Source organism: Bos indicus x Bos taurus, chromosome 3 (genome assembly GCF_003369695.1).
Source record: "Bos indicus x Bos taurus breed Angus x Brahman F1 hybrid chromosome 3, Bos_hybrid_MaternalHap_v2.0, whole genome shotgun sequence".
Classification (NCBI taxonomy): Eukaryota; Metazoa; Chordata; class Mammalia; order Artiodactyla; family Bovidae; genus Bos; species Bos indicus x Bos taurus.
The window spans coordinates 8,487,061-8,509,088 of NC_040078.1; the positions used below are offsets into that span (position 1 = coordinate 8,487,061).

General features: G+C 43.5%; 1 protein-coding gene across 2 annotated transcripts in view; it reads left to right on the forward strand.

Moving 5' to 3' along the window:
* Positions 1–8,144: 8,144 nt before the first annotated feature.
* The window catches only part of F11R (F11 receptor), a 29,448-nt gene continuing 15,564 nt past the window's right edge, over positions 8,145–22,028 (forward strand). The window contains exons 1-2 of one of the 2 annotated variants that reach the window (XM_027528322.1): positions 8,145–8,161; positions 12,459–13,174. In XM_027528322.1, the coding sequence (XP_027384123.1) occupies positions 13,114–13,174 (61 nt within the window). In that variant the 5' untranslated portion in view covers positions 8,145–8,161; positions 12,459–13,113. The remainder of the gene's footprint in view (positions 8,162–12,458; positions 13,175–22,028) is intronic. The other variant, XM_027528314.1, reaches the window with a different exon arrangement.

Genomic DNA, 22,028 nt, shown 5'->3' on the forward strand with positions numbered 1-22,028 from the left:
AAGACTGATAAAATAAAAAAACAAGCAAGCTTATGGGTGGCAAAAACAAATAGGGACTTCCCCACTAGTCGACCGCAGGGGGCGCAGTTTCTGTCCCTGGTCTGGTAACAGATCCTGCCTGCTGTGTGTCAAAGCCAAAAAAGAAAAACAAAATGCAAAACAAAAGGAAAAAAGCCCCCCAAACAAACAAACATCACAGAAGCCAAAAGACAAAGTAAAGGGAAAATTGAAGTCATAGCATACACAAAGGGCTAATTCCTGGACTGTATAAAGAGCCCTTAGAAGTGTAAAGTGTTAGTCACTCAGTTGTGTCTGATTCTTTGCGACCCCATGGACTGGAGCCTGCCAAACTCCTCTTTCCATGGGATTCTCCAGGCAAGAATACTGGAGTGGGTTGCTATTTCCTTCTCCAGGGGATCTTCCTAAGCCAGGGATCAAAGTCGGGTCTCCTGCATTACAGCAGATTCTTCACTGTCTGAGCCATCAGGGAAGCTTACAAACAGAATGTTATACAACTTTAAAAAAGAATGAGGAAACTCTTTGAGAACTGCATTCTCCAAAACATTTTCAGGTAAAAAAATGTATGCTACCTTTTGTGTAAAAAAGAAAAAAAGCAAAATAATAGAGTAAAAGTAAAATAATATACATATATGTTTATATTTGCTTATATTAGCAAAAACAAAAACCCAAAAAACTCTCTGGGAAAACACAGAAGTAAACTGCCATTCCCTTAAATACCACTTTAACATCCTTGATGCTTTCTCCATCCATTTGTTTAGGAAAGTCCCAACTATGGTCACATCCAACTACCCACTTACTGTTTTTCCATAGTCAAAGAGCTGGAGTAAAAGTCATATCAGCTTGACTGGTCTTGCTTCAAATTTATGTCTAAAATATCTTGAAGGCACTTGTTACTGCTCACCAGTCCTAATACACTTCCCTAGTACGTACAGTTTCTGTCTCTACTTCTCCCCACTCTTCAGTCTCCTAAACTTTCCTTTTTCCTCTGTACTTTTGGCTAACGACTTTACCTCATACTCCAGAGAACAAAAGTTAGACTGAATTTGTATCATCTTCCCGCCACAAATGTTCCAATGGCACCATACACTTCCTGCTAGTCACAGTGGTTATCTCTGCTCTCTCTTGAGCCTCAGCTTGTGCATTCCATCTCCTCTCTCCTCAAGAGCATAGTACTGCAACTACCCCCCTTTCATACAGCATTTCTTTCTACTGGACCATTGCCATTAGCAAACAGTCCTTTCCATGTAAACAAAATACCTACTCTGCCTTCATCCAGCACCCTTCCAGCTGCCGCTTCTTTTTTCCGCTGCCCTTCTCAGCAACATCTCTCTTGAACTGTCTGTGGTCATACTCTATATTTTCTCAGTTTACATTCTCTCCTCAGCCTACTCCATACAGGTTTTACTGCCTATTCCACTACTCTATTGAAATGTCTTTCAAGGTGACCCGGGAACGATATACAGGAATTAGAGTAGATATAGGTTGTCCTGGGAAGAGGCTTCCTTGGTAACTCAGTTGGAAAAGAATCCACTTGCTATGCAGGAGACCTGGGTTCCATCCCTGGGTTGGGAAGATGCCCTGGAAAAAGAAATGACAACCCACTCCAGTATTCTTGCCTGGGAAATCCCATGGACAGAGGAGCCTGGGGGGCTACAGTCCCTGGGGTTGAAAGAGTTGGACAAGACTAAACCACCACCACCACCCTGGGAAGCGGGCACACCTTTGTGTGACTCTCAGGTGGAAGTAGTTCCCAGAGAGGCCCACAGCTGGGGAAATCATCCTTCATTTCCGAAGGGGAGTCTGAATAGCACATCACAGCATCACTACAGCATGTTTGTATGTATAGAAAACCCTACATTCCAAAAAGGATAGAAGGGGAAGGAAATCTCAGGGCAAAGAGAAAACTGAATAACATAGATGAAGTCAGGATAAAGTCAGAAGAAATGAGGAATGCATGTCAATATTTGAATTTGGATTGCAAACTTGGGCTTGCTCTTCCTAGAGATTAAAGCAAAATGACTAACGATCAATTATAAAATGTAAGATATCTATACAATCAATATGTGACAGAAGCACAGCATTTTTCAACAGGAACCTTTGGAAATATCAATAGCTTGAGTGCTATCAGTGTACTCTGCCAGCTTGGAAAGAGGTCACTTAAGGATTCTGTTTTCAACTCTTGTCTTTGGCCATATTTAAAAAAAAAAACTTTTTGAACTGGGTCAGAGACAGCATGCTTATGAAACTGGCATATAATGTAGATTCAGGTTCAACTGCTAATATACTGGATGACAAAATCAAGATTTATATTTAATATTTCCTTCTAGAATTTTCCACTTTGCAAACAAACTCACCAATCTGAAGTTTACAAAATCTATTTTTCTTAAAAGACTACAGAAAACAAATGTTAATGATAAAAACTTTAAAATTTATTATTTATTTCATCACTTTATGGGAAAAAGAACCTGGTGAATATCAAATTATTTGGGACTACTCTGGTGGTAACACTGAAGAAGCTGAAGTTGAATGGTTCTATGAAGACCTACAAGACCTTCTAGAACTAACACCCAAAAAAGATGTCATTTTTATTATAGGGGACTGGAATGCAAAAGTACGAAGTCAAGAAACACCTGGAGTAACAGGCAGATTTGGCCTTGGAGTACAGAATGAAGCAGGGCAAAGGCTAATTTGCCAACAGAATGCACTGGACATAGCAAACACTCTCTTCCAACAACACAAGAGAAGACTCTACACATGGACATCACCAGATGGGCAACACTGAAATCAGATTGATTATATTCTTTGTAGCCAAAGATGGAGAAGCTCTATACAGTCAGCAAAAACAAGGTTTGGAGCTGACTGTGGCTCAGATCATGAGCTCCTTATTGCTAAATTCAGACTTCCAGATGTTCAAGCTGGTTTTAGAAAAGGCAGAGGAACCAGAGATCAAATTGCCAACATCCGCTGGATCATGGAAAAAGCAAGAGAGTTCCAGAAAAACATCTATTTCTGCTTTATTGACTATGCCAAAGCTTTTGACTGTGTGGATCACAATAAACTGTGGAAAATTCTGAAAGAGATGGGAATACCAGACCACCTGACCTGCCTTTTGAGAAACCTGTATGCAGGTCAGGAAGCAATAGTTAGAACTGGACATGGGACAACAGACTGGTTCCAAATTGGGAAAGGAGTACGTCAAGGCTATATATTGTCACCCTGCCTATTTAACTTACATGCAGAGTACATCATGAGAAACACTGGGCTGGAAGAAGCACAAGCTGGAATCAAGATTGCCGGGAGAAATATCAATAACCTCAGATATGCAGATGACACGGCAGAAAGTGAAGAAGAACTAAAGAGCCTCTTGATAAAAGTGAAAGAGGAGAGTGAAAAAGTTGGCTTAAAACTCAACATTCAGAAAATTAAGATCATGGCATCCGGTCCCATCACTTCATGGCAAGTAGATGGGGAAACAGTGGAAACAGTGGCTGAGTTTATTTTTCTGGGCTCCAAAATCACTGCAGATGGTGATTGGAGCCATGAAATTAAGAGACGCTTACTCCTTGGAAGGAAAGTTAAGACCAAGCTAGATGGCATATTCAAAAGCAGAGACATTACTTTGCCAACAAAGGTCCGTCTAGTCAAGGCTATGGTTTTTCCAATGGTCATGTATGGATGTGAGAGTTGGACTTTCTTTATAAAGAAAGCTGAGCACTGAAGAATCGATGCTTTTGAACTGTGGTGTTGGAGAAGACTCTTGAGAGTCCCTTGGACTGCAAGGAGATCCAACCAGTCCATCCTAAAGGAGTTCAGTCCTGGGTGTTCATTGGAAGGACTGATGCTGAAGTTGAAACTCCAGTACTTTCGCCACCTGTTGCGAAGAGTTGACTCATTTGAAACGACCCTGATACTGAGAAAGATTGACGGCAGGAGGAGAAGGGGACGACAGAGGATGAGATGGTTGGATGGCATCACTGACTCAATGGACATGGGTTTGGGGGGACTCCGGGAGTTGGTGATGGACAGGGAAGCCTGGTGTGCTGCAGTCCATGGGGTCACAAAGAGTCGGACACGACAGAGCAACTGAACTGAACTGAACTGGTGGTCAGTGGATGAGAATTCGCCTGCCAATTCAGGGGACATGGTTTCCATCCCTGTCTGGGAAGATCCCACGTACTGCAGAGCAACTTAAGCCCATGCACCACTACTACTGAGCCCGAGTGTAGAACCCAAGAGACACAACTACTGAGTCCGTGTGCCACCACTACTAGAGCCTGAGCTCCAGGACGAGAGAACCCAGCGCAGTGAGACGGCTGCACACTGAGGCTGGAGAGTACCCCATGGTTGCCACAACTAGAGAAATCCTGTGAGCAGCAGCAAAGACTCACCACAGCCAGAAATAAATACAGAATTAAAACAATTATTTGGACATTCCAAATTTACTTGTATGCTTTGTGGTGGTGTAGTTGCTGTCGTGTCCAACTCCTTCGACCCCATGGACTGTAGCCTTCCAGCTTCCTCTGTTTGTGGGATTTCCTAAGCATAAATACTGGAGTGGGTTGCCATATTCTTCTCCAGGGGATCTTCCTGTCCCAGGGATAGAACCCACGTCTCCTACATTGCAGGCAGTCTCCTGCCTTTCAGGTGAATTCTTTACTACTGGGCCACTAGGAGAGCCCCTTTATGCTTTGTAAATATACACATAAAGGTTTTATATAGAAATAATTGGAATGCACATTATTTGTATTTACTTTAATCATTAACATAATTACATGTATACTTTTCTGTATATTAGTTCATTTTCAAAACAAAAAACATAAAATTGAGTAGGGATAAATGCAAATCTACTTTGGTTAAAATTGCACAGGGGGACTTCCCTGGTGGTCCAGCGGCAGGACTTCGAGCTCCCAGGTCAGGGGACTAGATTCATCCCTGGTTAGGGAACTAGATCCCACATGCGGCAAGTAAGACCTGATGTAACCAAATAAACGAATTTAAATATTTTTAAAAATTGTATACGGACTTCTCTGGTGGTCCAGTGCTTCAGACTCTGAGCTCCCAATGTGCTGGGCACAGGTTTGATCCCTGGCTGGGGAACTAAGATCCCTGCATGCTGTACAGGGTGGCCAAAATCCCACAACTGTATAAAGATAGTATGTGAGAGATCTGGTTTAATAGTAGTTCAAGCACAAATAAAAAGCTGGGACTTCCCTGGTGGTCCAGTGGCTAAGGCTTCTTGCTTCCAATGCAGGAGGCCTGGGTTTGATCCCTGGTCAGGGAACTCGATCCCACATGCTGCAACTAAGACCTGGTACAGTCAAATAAATAAATTAAAATAAATATTATTAAAAAATAAGAGGCTTGTGGGTTTTAGTTTGCTGTAAATTGACTATACTTAGTATTTATAATAACATTAATATTACTTGTTAATCACTCAGTTCAGTTCAGTTCAGTCGCTCAGTCGTGTCCGACTCTTTGTGACCCCATGAATTGCAGCACGCCAGGCCTCCCTGTCCATCACCAACTCCCGGAGTTCACTCAAACTCATGTCCATTGAGTTGGTGATGCCATCCAGCCATCTCATCCTCTGTTGTCCCCTTTTCCTCCTGCCCCCAATCCCTCCCAGCATCAGTCTTTTCCAGTGAGTCAATTCTTCGCATGAGGTGGCCAAAGTACTGGAGTGTCAGCTTTAGCATCATTGCTTCCAAAGAACACCCAGGACTGTTCTCCTTTAGAATGTACTGGTTGGATCTCTTTGCAGTCGATGGGACTCTCAAGAGTCTTCTCCAACACCACAGTTCAAAAGCATCAATTCTTCGGTGCTCAGCTTTCTTCACAGTCCAACTCTCGCATCCATACATGACCACTGGAAAAACCCTAGCCTTGACTAGATGTACCTTTGTTGGCAAAGTAATGTCTCTGCTTTTCAATATGCTATCTAGGTTGGTCATAACTTTACTTCCAAGGAGTAAGCATCTTTTAATTTCCTGGCTGCAATCACCATCCGCAGTGATTTTGGAGCCCCCCAAAATAAAGTCTGACACTATTTCCACTGTTTCCCCATCTATTTCCCATGAAGTGATGGGACCAGATGCCATGATCTTAGTTTTCTGAATGTTGAGCTTTAAGCCAAACTTTTCACTCTCCTCTTTCACTTTCATAGACATTATGATAATAATCATTATGACAGGTGTAAGGTGATCTCATTGTGATTTTGATTTGCATCTCTCTAATACTTAGTGCATCACCGACTCGATGGACGTGAGTTTGAGTGAACTCCGGGAGATGGTGATGGACAGGGAGGCCTGGCATGCTGCAGTTCATGGGGTTGCAAAGAGTCGGACATGATTGAGCGACTGAACTGAACTGAACTGAATACTTAGTGAAGTATTAGAACTAAAAAGCCTTTTGATGAAAGTGAAAGAGGAGAGTGAAAAAGTTGGCTTAAAGCTCAACATCCAGAAAAATAACATCATTGCATCTGGTCACATCACTTCATGAGAAATAGATGGGGAAACAGTGTCAGACTTTATTATTTTGGGCTCCAAAATCACTGCAGATGGTGATTTCAGCCATGAAATTAAAAGACACATACTCCTTGGAAGGAAAGTTATGACCAACCTAGATGGCATATTAAAAAGCAGAAACATTACTTTGCCAACAAAGGTCCGTCTAGTCAAGGCTATGGTTTTTCCAGTAGTTGTGTATGGATGTGAGAGTTGGACTGTGAAGAAAGCTGAGCACCGAAGAATTGATGCTTTTGAACTGTGGTGTTGGAGAAGACTCTTGAGAGTCCCTTGGACTGCAAGGAGATCCAACCAGTCCATCCTAAAGGAGAACAGTCCTGGGTGTTCACTGGAAGGACGGATTCTGAAGCTGACACTCCAGTACTTTGGCCACCTCATGCGAAGAGTTGACTCATTGGAAAAGACCGTGAAGTTGGGAGGGATTGAGGGCAGGAGGAGAAGGAGACGACAGAAGATGAGATGGCTGGATGGCATCACCGACTGGATGTACATGAGTTTGAGTGAACTCTGGGAGTTAGTGAACTGAACTGAACTGAACTGAACACTTGGTGATGTTGAGCATCTTCTCATGTGCTTATTAGCCATGTGTATGTCTTCTTTGGAAGGTTGTCTATCTGGGCTGTTTTAAAACCCAGTGGTAGGGAGCTCAACCTGGTGCTCTCCTCAACCTAGAGGGGTGGGATGGTGGATTAGGGAGGGAGGTTTAAGAGGGAGGGGATATATATATACCTATGGCTGATTCACATTGTTGTATGGCAGAAACTAACAAACATTTTAAAGCAATTATCCTCCAATTAAAAATACATTAAAAAAAATAGGGACTTTCTTGGTGGTCCAGGGGTTAAGAATCAGCCTTCCAAAGCAGGGGACATGGGTTCAGTCCCTGGTAGAGCAGCTAAGACCCAATGTGCTGGGGGCAACTAAGCCCACATGTTACCCAGTGCAGCCAAAAAATAAACAAAACTGGGTTGTTTACTGATATTAAGTTATATGAGCTGTTTGTACATTTTGGATATTAACCCCTTATTGATCATATCATCAGCAAGTATTTTCTCTCATTCACTAGATTGTTTTTTACTTTGCTGTGCAAAGGCTTTTAAGTTTAGTTAGGTCCCATTTGTTTATTTTTGTTTTTATTTCTTTTGCCTTAGGAGACTGATCTAAAATATATTGCTGTGATTTACATCAAAAAGTGTTCTGCCTATGTTCTCTTCTAGGTCTAATGTTTAGGTCTTTAATCCATTTTCAGTTTATTTTTGAATATGGTGTGAGGAAATGTTCTAATCTCATCCTTTTATGTATAGCTGTCCAGTTTTCTCTATACTATTTATTGAAGAGATTGTCTTTTCTCCATCATGTATTCTTGCCTCCTTTGTTGTAGATGAACTGACATAAGTATGGGGTTGCAAATGCATTCTTAGACTGAAAATGAGAGTAATGAAAATAACTACCATTGCAGTTCTTAAAATGTACCAGGCCCTGTGCTAAGGAAGCATAGTACATCTTTTATATTATTTAATTCTTATTTTGCCATTGTTGTTTTTCAGTTGCTCAGCTGTGTCTGATTCTTTGCCACCCCATGGGCTGCAGCATGCCAGCTTCCCTGTCCTAAGGTAAGTCATATTGTTAGGTAGTTAGAATAGAAAAAGGACAATATTGCCATCATCATAACTGCCTTCTGAATGGAGAAAATGTCAGAGAAATGTGAGCTGGCCAAGGACAGATAGGTAGATTGGGGAACTGGGTTTTAACTGAGATCTGTCTATCCCTTAGAGAGACAGTTTCTCTAGTGCCTGGTTCCGTTCTTGGTAAAATAATAAACAAGGGGTTATCCAGAGGAGTGAGATTAATTGGGGGGCATGTGAATCTGTGCCATTTTGTAAGCAGATAAATTAGGGGAATCTCTGGAGAAAGAGAACAATTAATGGCTTTCTTGTTATAAGAGAAGTCATTTTGGCCTAAGACTTTTTGTGATCTAAGCCTGGAGCTATGCTTACCCTTCAACAGGTCTCAGTAATTAATCATCTTAAGGAACAAAGGAATGCACTAACAGAGAAAAGGCAAATAATAGTACAATGAAAGAGCAGAGTCCTAGTTCCTCCTCAAGGGATATACAGAATAATAGGTCCTGTGTGGAACTAACACCTCCACATAGGTGCAGGATGGAATGATGCTGCTGACCCTTTTGACTCCAATCAACTAAAGTTTGGACTCTGTCAACCGTTGCCCCAATTCTATGCTAAGTTCTCTCCTCAAGCCCCTTCCTGAATATATGTGTACTTTTAGCTTAAAAGTTCCCCAATTTTGCTTTTCAGGGAGATGCTACTTTGGGAAAAATCCCTGGTGCTCTCCTTACTTACTGCTAGTGATAATAAACTCTTCCTTCTCCTGATCATTGGCTTTGCTGTCTATTGGTGTGATACCAAGAGGTGAAACCAGTTTCAGTGTAACAATATGAAGACTATCTGAAATGAAACAGGAGGGAAGGGGACAGGGAACAACCTTTAAAAGAATGATATAAACATCGGCCCTGACAAAAACTGATTAGAACCCACAAGGTCTAGATGGAAAATTCAACTTCCAGTGGACCTTGAGCACCATTACAGACAGACAGTGCTCAGTCATTCAGTCATCTCTGACTTTTTGTGGCCTCATGGACTGTAGTTCCCCAGGCTCCTCTGTTCATGGAATTCCCCAGGCAAGAATTCTGGAGTGGGGCGCCATTTCCTACTCCAGGGCATCTTCCCGACCCCCCTGGGATGGAATGGGATGCAAGGGATGGAACTTGCATCTCTTGTGTCTCCTCGTTGGCAGGCGGATTCTTTACTGCTAGCACCACCTGGGAAAGATTGAAGGCAGGAGAAGGGGATGACAGAGGATGAGATGGTTGGATTGAAAGAGGAAACAGAACAGGCACTACCTTGAAAGCAGTACTCCAGCTTGACCAGACTGTGGACTTTGAGCTATATGCCCAACATCGATGGAAATGACATACCAACTGGAAAACCAGCCCCCAGAAGGAAGAGCCCCAGGGCTCTCCATGCCTAAAAGAATACCCTAATTATCTGTGTAACCGAATAGAATCATACATTCTATTATGCTTATTGGGGTATGACCACAAGCCTATTGATAATTGTCCACTCTTAACTACCTAGGCTTAAGGCATATGAATCACCATTAACTTTGATTATATCTTTTTTTTTCCTTTGTTCAGACTAGTTTCAGGGAATTTGGGGAGGTGGGTTTGGGCATGTAGGCTTAGGGTATATGAGGTTTTCACAAAACCTGGTCGGGGTCCTTGGCTATGAGAAAACTCTTCCTTGGGCCCACAGGTGTAATAAACTGCACTCCACTATCTGCATCGTCCTTCTGAGTGAGTGTTTCCCAGAACATGTGGCTGCACCAGGATGGCATCACTGACTCGATGGACATGAGTTTGAGCAAGCTCCGGGCGTTGGTGATGGACATGGAAGCCTGGCATGCTGCAGTCCATGGTGTCGAAAAGAGTCGGCCATGACTGAGCATCTGAACTGACTGAGCACCAGCTGGGAAGCCCTTGAGCCCCATTATACAGTCTTTGTAATATGAAATGAAGTCGCTCAGTTGTGTCCAACTCTTTGCAACACTATGGACTGTAGCCTGCCAGGCTCCTCCATCCATGCGGCTTTCCAGTTAAGAATACTGGAGTGGGTTGCCATTTCCTTCACCAGGGGAATCTTACCGACCCAGGGATTGAACCCTGGTCTCCCACAGTGGGGGCAGACTACTATCTGAGCCACCAGGGAAGCCTTTGTAATATATTAGCATTTAAATGACACACCCACCATGAGAGTTCTGAGGCTAACCATCAAAGGTCAAAAAGATGGCAGTGGCCTAATTTCTGGAAATCCCTGCCCCTTCCCTGAAACAGTTGAAATAATCCTCCCAGTCATTAGCCTATGAAATTACCCAGCCCGTAGAAACTAACCATATTTTATTTCTGGGCCTCTTCTGAGATGGCAGATGGTCCTGATGCTGTGGAGTATGTTTCTCCCTAAATAGATCCACTACCTATCACTTTGTCACTGAATTCCTTTCTGAGAAGGCTGAGAAAGTGACCTAAATGACCTTTAAGACTGATCAGTCTCAGAGTTCCTTTAAATCCCTGCTTGAGGGACTCCTCTGCGTAGTGGCTATGAATCTGCTTGCCAATGCAGGGGACACAGGTTCAATCCCTGGTGACCGAGGATTCCACATGCCGCAGAGCAACTATGCTGGTGAACTACAATATGGAACCCATGCTCTAGAGCCCTCATGCGGCAACAACTGAAGCTTGTGTGCCTAGAGCCTGTGCTCCAAGACAGGAGAGGCTGCTGCAAAGAGAAGCCCATGGGCTGCAACTAGAGAGTAGCCCCTGCTCTTTGCAACTAGAGAAAGCCTGTGTGCCGCAACAAGGACTCAGCACAGCCAAAAATAAACAAATAAAGCACTGTTAGGGCTTCCCTGGTGGCTCTGTGGTAAAGAATCTGCATGCAAATACAGGAGACACGGCTTCGATCCCCCGGTCAGGACAACCCCCTGGAAAAGGAAATGGTAGCCCACTCCAGTATTCTTGCTTGGGAAATCCCATGGACAGAGGAGCCTGATGGGCTATATATAGTCCATGGGGTCACAAAAGAGCTGGACACAACTCAGGGTTTAAACAACAACAGTGTGTACATATAAATAGATAAAATCCCTGCTTAAGTTCGCCCATCTTAAAATTTTCTCTGACAATCACAGTCCAGAGTTCCTGGTCCCCTCTCTAAGCTCTTCTCTCTTGTCTTTACTGTCATATTTAACTTGATGTGTATGTCTCTCCAAGACATACACATACTTTAAATTCCCTTGAGGCTAAAGACCAGAGTGTTGCAAGTGTTTCTCTTTTGAAACTTAAGTTTCTTTTTTGGATACATATTGTCCTGTTTCCTGTATTGTATTGGAAGTAAACTGTAAGTCATTTGAAGTCACAGATTATGGTTTATATTTATTTGTATTCTCTCACAGCACCCAATAGGAGCTTGATAAACATTGCTTTAAGTTGGGTGAAACGTGAAGAGAACTTTTGGCCCAAAGGAATGGGACAAAGATGAAAGAGCAAAAGGTCAAAAAAATACCACTGTTTTGGATACAAGTATGGACTTCCCTGGGGGCTCAGATGGTAAAAGCATCTGCCTACAATGCGGGAGACCTGGTCTTGATCCCTGGGTGGGGAAGATCCCCTGGAGAAGGAAATGGCAACCCACTCCAGGACTCTTGCCTGTAAAATCACATGGACGGAGAAGCCTGGTAGGCCACAGTCCATGGGGTCACAAAGAGTCGGACACGACTGAACGACTTCACTTCACTATGGGCTTCTTACTTGCAGTGAGATAAAGTTCAGGAAGTTTTCCCACGGGCAACCTGGATATACTAAGAAAAAAATAGGGACTTCCCTATTTTTTTTCTTGCAGGGGGCGTGGGTTTAATTGCTGATCTGGAAGTAAGATCCCGAACGCAGCCTTGCGCAGCCAAAAAGTTCAAAAAAAAAAAAAAGTATTACGATCACAATGTAAAATCATTGTAAAATATTAGAAACTAGAAATAGTAAAGGTGTTGAGAATGGGTTTCAAATAAAAACGATGTAACAATATAAATATTAACAGTATCAACATAGCCTATAGAAAAGGGTTCAGCAGGCACGCAGTTATCCGCAGTGAGAAGATAAGTAATACTGAAATGCATGCAGACCTCTGCTGATTAAACATGTGTAAAGGACATACCCACAGTCACAGTGATGTTTATAGTGTCTGTAGGTCAGTTTCTATTATCTGGGTGTGTTTGGTGATTCAATTCTGCCCTTCCCACTACCGAACTGAGCGCTTCATTCCCCTCTTCCCTTTCCTCCTCTAGCGCGGCCTTGAATCCTGCGAGTGGAGTGGGCAGAGGAACACACTTTGAGGGTCTTCTCTCCCGACCCTCACATATTAATACACGTGGTTTTCACTTGACAAAGGACTGGACCAAGGTTTCTGCAGCTGCAACTTAAATTCCGAAAAAACAAACAGACAATTACAACGAACAAACAAAAGCAGGCCTCTCCCTCTCGCGTCCCACAGACCAACTACCTTCCCGACCACCTCCTTTAAGGTGTTCTTCTAATAATCTTCCGGCTCCAGTTCAGAGCCTAGCCAGTCGTAAAGTCCCTACTTCAGGAACGCCGCCCAATCAGAGAGTCCTCACCTGCAGAAGGTGAGGCCTGGGTCTCCGTACGCGACAGTCTCGTGGCCCAATCAGGGGCGGATCGGGCTTGGAAAGGCTCCAATCCGCCTTACGAGGAGTAGTGGGCGGGACTGCACCTGGCGACGGTGAATCACTCAGAGGAGCGGTGGCTCCCTCCACCAATCGGAAAGTGCAGAGGAGCGGCGCCGACCAATCGGGCGTGAAGGGAAGGGCCGGGCTGGGCTCAACCTGGCGTCTGGAGTTTAGTCCCCGCGCTGCTGTGGGCGAAGCTGGTGTCTGCTTCTAGGGTCGCAGTGACTGCTGTCGCATCGGGATCTTGATCGTGATGGGTACAAAGGCGAAAGTCGGCAGTACAGAGTTGCTTCTCTTCACGTCGATGATCCTGTGTAAGTTCCCGGAGTTTTCGGAGTAATCTGTGCGTCTGATCGGAGGTTGGAGGGAGGCGCTCCCCACACCTCTGGCTCCCGAAAGGGGAGGGGTTCTGAAATCTGTCTGCCTCACCTTCCTAGTCCTCTTTTCCACCCTAGACTCGTCCTTCTTTTTTCCCTTCCCCCTTCCTCTGGTGAGTGGCTGGCTCCCCTCCCCCACATTTATGAATAAGGATCCCCTCTTACATCCACCTGGAGGGAGTTGCCTCTTCCGCACTTTTACCAAAAATAATGGGGAAAGGTTGGTTCCCCTTTCCTCCATTCTCACTTACTGGTGAGTGCTGGTGGGTTCGGGGGCGCTGCCTAGCCGGGATCAAGCATCAGGGAAGGGCCATCCTGCCCCTCCAACGTTCGCAAACCATCCGAGATCAGTCGGGAGCCTCACGTCCCCTGACTCTCTTGGGATGTTTTGCTCCTGAAGGGTCCTCAGAGAAAATCTAATGGAGGTCGACTGGAGTGGAAGTCCCTTTGCCTGGTTGTTGCTGAAGGGTCTTTTTAGCTTTTCCCGAACCTCTGGGTTGCATGGTTGCTCCAGGAAAAGTGTCCAGTTGCAAAACCTTTTTTTTTTGAAGGAAATATATAAAATTGAAATCTAAAATTTCTTAGCACAGCATTCAGAGTTCCTTTCTAGCGTAATTTACTTCAGGAGTCCTTGATAAATGTTGTTGACTGAGAGACCATTCCCAGGGGAAGGTCCTGTTTTTTGGTTGGCTGGTTCCTTCTCAGAGCCAGAACTCTGCCCTCCCCCCTGGCCATGTTTGAGAGATTTTGTTGCCTTTGTACACTCCCTTTCCTGTGGAACAATGAGGCTCCCTTGCTGGGGCAGGCCTCTGTCTATAGTTGTGCTCGTGCCTGCCTGAGTTTATGGTTTGTGCCTTAGTCTACCTGTGTCAGCACCTGTACCCTTACCTGATTCTTGAGCGTCTGTGTGTGCTACTGTGAATAGTTGTGTCGGCAGGGGGTCTGTAAGAATCTCCATTTCCTCCTCGGCAGGGGGTCTGTAAGAATCTCCATTTCCTCCTCGAGATCCCTATTTTAGGAAATGTAGAAGAGATGAACAATTAAGACCAATATAGGTGGTTACAAGATAATTCACTTTGCTTAGTGTGAAGGGTTGCCCTTAGACAGATGCATTGACTTCTTTGTTTCTCATCGCAAAAACATTAACCCTTGGGATGGACTGGACCAGTAACAAATCAGATCCTCCCTCCCCCTATTGTACAGATCAGGAAACAGGTACAAAGAGGGGAAATGACTTGGTAAGACTGACCAAAGGACCTGGGACTGGAACCAAGGTCTCCTGACTCACTTCTCCTTTTTCTACCCTGGGGCCCACCTCAGGCACCCTGTGACACAGGAACCAGCATATCAAAATATCAGTTTGGGATACTGCTCCAGAGTCCACGGTCTCACCTGCCTTTTTCAATTTTTCTTTCTCACTAGATTCTTTCTTTTTTCACTTCTCCCTTTCGTTCTACTCCTCCATTTCCCCCCTTTCTTCAATTTCCATTCTTTCCCTCCCATTCTTCTCCATTTACTTGTCTGTATCTTAGAACTGCTAGTGACACCCATAGTCATTTTCTTGTTGGTTGTGGTGCTCAGTACTAAACACTTTGCCAACCCCGTCAACCCTCGTACTCATCCCCCCACCTCCCAACCTAGAAATTTCTGAGTAACTGTATTTGTGACAGTATTTGTCAGGCTTATAAGACTCCTAGAACTGCATCCTTCTCCCTTTTCCTCTTTCCCCCTCATTTTCTAGAATAACCCCACAATATATTGTCACAGATTGACACTGAAAGCCTTGTGATATCACCCTTCTGAGCTTGGGGATCCCCTCTAGTCTGCTCAGGGAATCAATAAACAGTGGTTTAGAGGGAACGTGAGATGATATTGTATTAGCTTGACAGGGCGATGGATCCTGGGAAGTAACGTGTCCAGAAGATGGAGGAACTGACCTTGTCACATGTAAATAGGGCTAGACCTGGGAGATGCTATTTGGTTAGCACAGTGAGAATGGAAATAACAACCAGGCCACCCCCCACCTGGGTTCTGGCTTGACTTTCCGGCTTATTTGTGATCATAGTCTAGTAACTCAGTCTTTCATCTGTAATACAAGAGTATTACAGGAGTAATAATACTTGTCCTAACCTCATCCTGTGGATCAACTGGGATAATAGCTTCATGACATCCATGAAAGCGATTATTAGTGGGCAGCTCTTACCCCACTTTGGATTTTGTGAGGGTGAAAGAATGCTGCCCATAGTAGAGCAGGTCAGAGAAAGCAGGGAGGGACCCTGCTAGATTCCAAATGGCTAGAGTGAAAAAGTAGAGGCTTTCTTGCCTATCAGGTCTGTCCTCTGCCCTTGGGAAATTGGAAGCTTGTATAGGATGCCTGCATGTCCTTGCTCCTCACCTGGACTCTGTCATCAGGGAGGAAGAAGAAAAGATCAAGTAGTGGCCCTACCCCTGCCTGGGGAATCTAGTGGAGAAGAAGGCCTGAACCTGCTGGGACAGGGTTGGAGAATAAACACTGGGAGAACTGGGCCTGGGAAAAGAAAAACTGGTGACCAGGAATACTAGCCTCCCTCCCCCTAGAGAGGCTGTGCTTAAAAAAAGTTTCCAGCTATCTCCTAGGCAGGAAGAGGCATTTCTGTTTAGCAAGATGGTATGTGTCAGCTGTGACCGCTGGGGAAGTGGAAACCTGGTTGGAAGCCTGGGGTTTGCACACACACCCGTTCCTGAAGTGTCTGCACTGAGGCATTCCAGCAGGGAGAAACTGCTGCCCTGAGCCTGTCTGGGTCAGCCTGGGAGTCTGGCTGTTTCATATCGATATTTTGGACTCAAGCCTTTCTAGCTCTCCTGTTCAGGGTTAGACTCACCTCAAACTGTAGATTGGTGAGTCACTCCTTTCCCCTCCCTCTTCGGGGGGTTCTCCCATGAAAGAATTGTTCCCTCGAAACCAGAACCTAGAAACTAGTGACGCCACACGGTGAAACAAGGAAGTGAGTGGTAGTGGAATTCCAGTGTCTTATTAGTTTTTCTCTCCTTGCTCCAGAACGCTTTCCCCTTATGACATTTCTCTTCAGTTTCCTGTGATCTGGGCTTGCCTGGTATCTCCAGCCTAGTTTTAGCTCGGGGTGGAGCTGCTGTAATTAAAAAACCAAACAACAATGTTTGTCTGTTTAGAAGAGATTAATACATTAACGTGGTTCGAGAATCAAAATAATATTAAACGAGTGGGGTTATCACTCCCACCTGGTTCACACCTCCCCTAGTTTCCTGTGTATTTTTCCAGTGGTTTGTTATACAAATATCAGTATATATAAATATATATTGCTTTCTTTTCCCTTTCCTGACACAAAAGGAGGCACCCTCTATACATTGTATTCCATCCTGTATCTTGTTTATTTCATTTGATATGCCCTGGAGTTCTTTTCATATTGTTGGTGTGGCCTTGGCTGTTAGAATATTCCACCCCTCTCCCCACCTCCTCCCCAAGTCCTCTGGTTTAAGAGGTATCTATTCTTTGGATTCAGAAGAGCTGACACTCCTGCTCAAGGACAGATTTAAAAGCTACGTACATTTTATGTGAGAGATTAGGAAAAAAATTGGGCTTGTTTTCTGTTAGCATTGAGGGGAGACCTTGGGGATCTCTAAACTCAGCCCAGTTTCCTCTCTAGAGGCTCAGGAAAGAGCTGGATGGCCACTTGTCAAATGTAACTGTGGAAGAGGTTTCAGTGTTGTCAGAGGGTTGTGAGAAGTAAAGTGAGTGGATACAACACACTGGGGTTTTCCAGGCATTGAAAACTCAGAGTTCATCTGCCTGGGACTCCCTGATAAGCAGGGTTTCTGTCCAAAGTCCGCCTGGTGTCATTCGTTTTACAGTGTTGGGGTCAGATGGGAGGAAGCAGCTGGCTGGCCAGAAGTCTGATGCCAGGCCCTTGGAGTGAGCCCTGGGTAGGCAGGCACAGCCTGCTCTGTAATGAGTAGGTGGGTGGGGGAGGAGAGCCGAGCTGGTAGAACTGGAAATTCTGCTGAGAGAGAGTTGGAGGGAGCAATGGAGTGAAAGCTTTCCTGTCCTACAGAGCCATCGCCACTCTCCGCTGTACTCAGAGGGCTGTGTCAGTTGACCCACGTCATCTAAAGTACAGCCAAGCCTGACTGTTTAGACTTAGCCCAGCCAGTCTTTGGCTCACACAGCTTTCCTCTTGCCCACGCATTCCTTATCTGTCCCACCTCAACCCCCAGGAGTGAGTTCAGTCTCTACAGGGTGAGTGGTGGGAAGGAAAGAGCAAACCGGGGGTGGAAGCCCTGGGTCCAGGTTCTAATTGCACTGTAATGTCAGATTCAATTGTTAATCCAACAAGCATTGGTGTTTACTATGTTCTGAGCACTGTGCTGAGATTAGGAATTAAAAAATGAATAACCTCTGCTATTAAGAAACTCTGAGGGCAGTTAGGTATTTGTAACCATTAGCCAACAGCTGAAAACTGTGAGCATGCTGTATCTGGGGGCTTTCCGAGGCTTTGGCTTATTCTGAGGCTGGTGGGTCCTGTGAGGCTCATCTGCCTAGAGGGGAAGTTTGGATGAATTCTTAGAGAAAACCAGAGACTGGCTGGCTTCCTGGCTTCCCTCCTTTTCCTTCCTTCCTTTGTTTGTTTGTTTTTACATGGATCCAAACAAACTCATTGCATGAAAACACCTTAAGGAAAATTCTAATTATTAACAGGATTGCATACTGAGACCAAAGTTTTCTTAATAAAGCAGTAGAAGGAAGTAGCTTTTCTGTTGTGGGTTTGACCTGTGTTTACAGGGACAGGTTGGCGGGTTGGGTTCTGTCAGATATCTGGATGCCTCCACCCTCTGACTACCTCATTAACACAGCACTGCTTTGGTGGCAAAGCACAGCTCTAAGAACAGGGGAAGATACAAATGTATCTCGTTTTCTCTGTTTCTAAGGAACTATAGACATGTATTTACTAAGTAGAATACAGAGCACCATGCGTCAGGGGCAGTCATCGAAGTACAGAATCTTTGGGGAACATAGAGAAACAGTTACTTTTCAAAATGATAAATTCTTTATTAAGAAATCATAGATATTCAACACAGAAAATCGGAAAACAGGGATATAGAGAAAATAAAATCACATCCTGTTCTCTAGAGATAACACTGATTGCTGGCTTTATTCTAATCTTTCCTCTATGATTAATATGTGGTGTAGCTGACCTTTGCAAAAATATATTGGAAAACAATGAAATGGCTGTTTGATGCCATTGACTTTTCCTTAAGCCTTGGCCCTGTGGGCATATATTCATTTAGGTCATACCAGCTCAACAGAAATCCATACATACCAGTGTTTAAGCCAAGTTGTGTACTAAACTACTTTGAGCTATGGCCAGTTTGTCAAATTAGGTAGGAATTCCAGTGGCAAAAAACAAAACTCTGTTATAGAGCCCTTCTCATTTAGATTATTAATGACTGAATATCAGTTTTTTTTTTTTTTTTTTTTTGAATATCAGTTTTAAATGAAATGGGTGACTACCTCCATGACAGAGAGGACAGGAACATAAATGTTCTATGATGGTAGGTTATTATTGCAAATCATGGCCATATATGTATTTCTTTCTTTCTTTCTTTTTTTTTTTTTTTGAGCAAACAATGCTTTAAATAAAATCCATTCTATAGTATTATACTGTATGACTATCCTGTAATTTACTTAATTGTTCACTTTTTGCTGAGCATTTTTTTTTCTTTGCTGTATAACATTAAATTGTCCTTGAATATACATCTTTAAGCTTACCTTTGATTATTTTCTTAGGTTATATTCCTAGAAGCTGGAGAGATTAATTTTGACTGGGGAAAGGTATAATGGATTGAGGGACACTGGCCCAGAATCTTGAAGAGTGAATGGTGTTTCCCGGCTTCTCTGCTGGAGACGCTGTGTACAGTAGTTTTGAAGACTCAGAATCAGGCAGACTTGGGTTAAGATTCCCACCTCCTTTGCAGCTGAGTGATTTGGGGCAACTAGGAAAAAGCCTCGGTATTCTCATCTATAAAGTGGGATGGTAACAATAATACTTGCCTTCCAGGGTTGTTTTCTTTCTCCTCGAAACATTTTTCATGAGACAATCCAATGCATATGTTCACATTTCTTCCTGCCTTTTTTCTCTCCTTGAAATTTATCAGACTCATATACAGGATCTTGATTGTAATCTCCTGTTTCTTACTCATCTGTTACTTCATTTCACCTTCAAAGTTTTATTTCATTGTCCTGTGCTTCCTGGTGTGTTCTTGTTACTCTGGATCATTCTTCCTTTGTTTTTGCCTTTGCTTTTGTTTCCCCTTTCTGGCTATGTTTTATTTTTCTTTGCTTCTTGTGATCTGATTTTTTTTTTCTTTCCTTTTTAACTCCCATTTCCCACTCTTTTTTCTTTAACTTAAAATATTTAATACATACTTGGCCATTACACAAATGTAGAAAACATAGAAACATAGAAAAGTTGCCTGTATTCTCACCTCTCAGATAATATGCACTGTCAAGGGTTTGGAATCTATTCTTAGAGATACCTTTACGTATATCCTAGGATTATTTTTCTGAATAAATTGATCTACCTTATTGCATGGCAATATGGTTAGTTTTGTTTGTTTTTATTTTTACTTAGTTGTATAATTTATTGTACCCTGGAGCCAGGTTACCTGGTTAGAATCCTAGCTCTACCTCCTACTAGCTTTGAGACCTTGAGCAAATTACTTATTTCTGTGCTCCAATTAATGCATATGTAAGGTGGGAGCAATAATAAAATTTATTTCATAGCATTGTTACAAGGATTAAATGGGACCTGTAAAGGGCTCAGAAGAGTATCTGGTACATAGTATTCAAGAAATATTAGCTGCTATTATCTTATTATTCATGCTTTTTAAAATTTATTTGGTCATGCTCAGTAACATGTGTCTAGAATTTGGATATAATGAATTAAACCTTTCAGAGGACAAACCTTGCAGAGGTCTTGTTTAGCTTTGTTGGGCTTCCCTGGTGACTCAGTAGTAAAGAATCCACCTGGCAGTTCAGGAGACCCAGCTTTGACCCCTGGTCTGGGAAGATCCTACATGCTGTGGGGCAGCTAAGCCCAGGGGCCACAGCTGCTGAGCCTGAGCCCTCCAGCCTGTGCTCCGCAAAGTGGCCCCTGCCCACCGAGACTAGAAAACAGCTTGTGCAGCAATGAAGACCCAGCACAGTCAAAAGTCAACAAAATTATATATTTAGAAAAGGATGGGACAGAGGGTCCCTAGGGTCCCTTCCAAAAAAAAATTTCTGTTGGTTTTTTAAAAAAATTATTTTATGGAGGTATATTTTGCATACAACATTTTAGTTTCAGATGTACAAAATAATAATATAACAATTATATTTATTGAAGAATGATCACCACAATAAATGTACATCTGTCATCATATATAGTTATGGAATATTTTTTCCTTGTGATAGAATTTTTAAGATTTACTCTATTCAGTTCAGTTCAGTCGCTCAGTCATGTCCGACTCTTTGCGACCCCATGAATCGCAGCACGCCAGGCCTCCTGTCCATCACCAACTCCAGGAGTTCACTGAGACTCACATCCATCGAGTCAGTGATGCCATCCAGCCATCTCATCCTCTGTTGTCCCCTTCTCCTCCTGCCCCCAGTCCCTCCCAGCTTCAGAGTCTTTTTCCAATGAGTCAACTCTTCACATGAGGTGGCCAAAGTACTGGAGTTTCAGCTTTAGCATCATTCCTTCCAAAGAAATCCCAGGGCTGATCTCCTTCAGAGTGGACTGGTTGGATCTCCTTGCAGTCCAAGGGACTCTCAAGAGTCTTCTCCAACACCACAGTTCAAAAGCATCAATTCTGCGTTCAGCTTTCTTCACAGTCTGACTCTCGCATCCATACATGACCACAGGAAAAACCATAGCCTTGACTAGACGAACTTTTGTTGGCGAAGTAATGTCTCTGCTTTTGAATATGCTATCTCAGTTGGTCATAACTTTTCTTCCAAGGAGTAAGCGTCTTTTAATTTCCTGGCTGCAGTCCCCATCTGCAGTGATTTTGGAGCCCCCAAAAATAAAGTCTGACACTGTTTCCCCATCTATTTCCTATGAAGTGATGGGACCAGATGCCATGATCTTAGTTTTCTGAATGTTGAGCTTTAAGCCAACTTTTTCACTCTCCACTTTCACTTTCATCAGGAGGCTTTTTAGTTCCTCTTCACTTTCTGCCATAAGGGTGGTGTCATCTGTATATCTTAGCAACTTCTAAATATGCAGTACAGCATTATTCACTATAGTTACCGTGTTGCGCATCATATCCCCATGACTTAGTTATTTTCTAACTGAAAGTTAGTACCTTTTGATCCTCTTCACTCATTTTTGCCCCCCACTCTCTCCTTGCCTCTGGCAAGCACCCAATCTGTTTTCTGTGTCTGTGAGCTTGGAGTTTTTTTGTTTGTTTCTGATCCCATATATAAGTAACATCATATGGTATTTGGACTTTCTCTGATTGATTTAATTCACTTCACATAATGCCCTTAAAGTCCATCCCTGTTGTCACAAATGGCAAGATTTCGTTCTTTGTAATGACTCAGTGATATTCCATCGTGTATTCTGTGTGCGCTGAAGCCTCAGCTAACTCTGCTGGCCCCAGTGTGAAGGGAAAAAGGGGATGTCTGTACTGGAAGCAAGTGCCGTTGAGACTCACACGAGGTCTGTGAGTGCGGGAGCCTGGATTCCAGCTCAGAGTTGTGTGGAGGGTAAGGGATCCTTAGCCTTTGAGTCTTTGC